We start from the raw sequence: 869 nt of genomic DNA on the forward strand, positions 1-869 counted from the left end.
TGGGAATGCTGTAACGCAAGACCGTTTCATTGTTGTTGGCACTGGCTCAACACAGTTGTATCAGGCTGCTCTCTATGCTCTCTCCCCACATGATGACTCTGGTCCTATTAATGTCGTCTCAGCTGCACCTTATTATAGTGTGAGTCACATTAAGAGCTGTCTACTCAAACTATTTGTATGTCTTGTTATAGACGCACCATTTTGCTGGATATATACTAGCTATCTTGGGTTGTTTTAGCACACATAGATATCAATCTAACATGTATAAGCGGTTTGGTTGCAGTCATACCCTTTGATTACTGACTGCCTTAAATCGGGTTTATATCGATGGGGCGGAGATGCAAAGACATACAGGGAAGAAGGTCCATACATTGAACTTGTCACTTCTCCAAACAACCCTGATGGGTTCTTGAGAGAACCGGTAGTAAACAGTAGTAAAGGTAAATTGATCCATGATTTGGCTTACTACTGGCCGCAGTATACGCCGATAGCATCAGCAGCTGATCACGATGTAATGCTCTTCACTGCTTCGAAGAGCACTGGCCATGCAGGGATGCGCATTGGGTAAGTACATTTTTGTTACGTTTTACTTCATGGGAACAAAACAAAAAACGAGTCTCTTAATTAAACGTCACATTCTTGTTTCATTTTGCAGATGGGCTTTAGTGAAAGACAGAGAGACAGCTAGGAAAATGACAGAGTACATTGAACTCAACACGATTGGGGTCTCAAAGGACTCGCAGCTTAGAGTAGCCAAGGTTCTAAAGGCTGTGTCAGACAGCTGTGGGAATGAAACGGCTAAATCCTTCTTTGAACACAGTTATGATGCTATGTATGAGAGGTGGAAGCTATTGAAACAAGCAGCGAAG

At 42.7% G+C, this 869-nt stretch overlaps 1 protein-coding gene across 1 annotated transcript in view; it reads left to right on the forward strand.

Moving 5' to 3' along the window:
• The window catches only part of LOC104720137 (tryptophan aminotransferase-related protein 2-like), a gene marked incomplete at its 5' end in the record, with an annotated part of 2254 nt that continues 1386 nt past the window's right edge, over positions 2–869 (forward strand). The window contains 2 exons of the mRNA XM_010438099.2: positions 2–139; positions 284–564. Of these exons, the coding sequence (XP_010436401.1) occupies positions 2–139; positions 284–564 (419 nt within the window). The remainder of the gene's footprint in view (positions 140–283; positions 565–869) is intronic.

Source organism: Camelina sativa, chromosome 10 (genome assembly GCF_000633955.1).
Source record: "Camelina sativa cultivar DH55 chromosome 10, Cs, whole genome shotgun sequence".
NCBI lineage: Eukaryota > Viridiplantae > Streptophyta > Magnoliopsida > Brassicales > Brassicaceae > Camelina > Camelina sativa.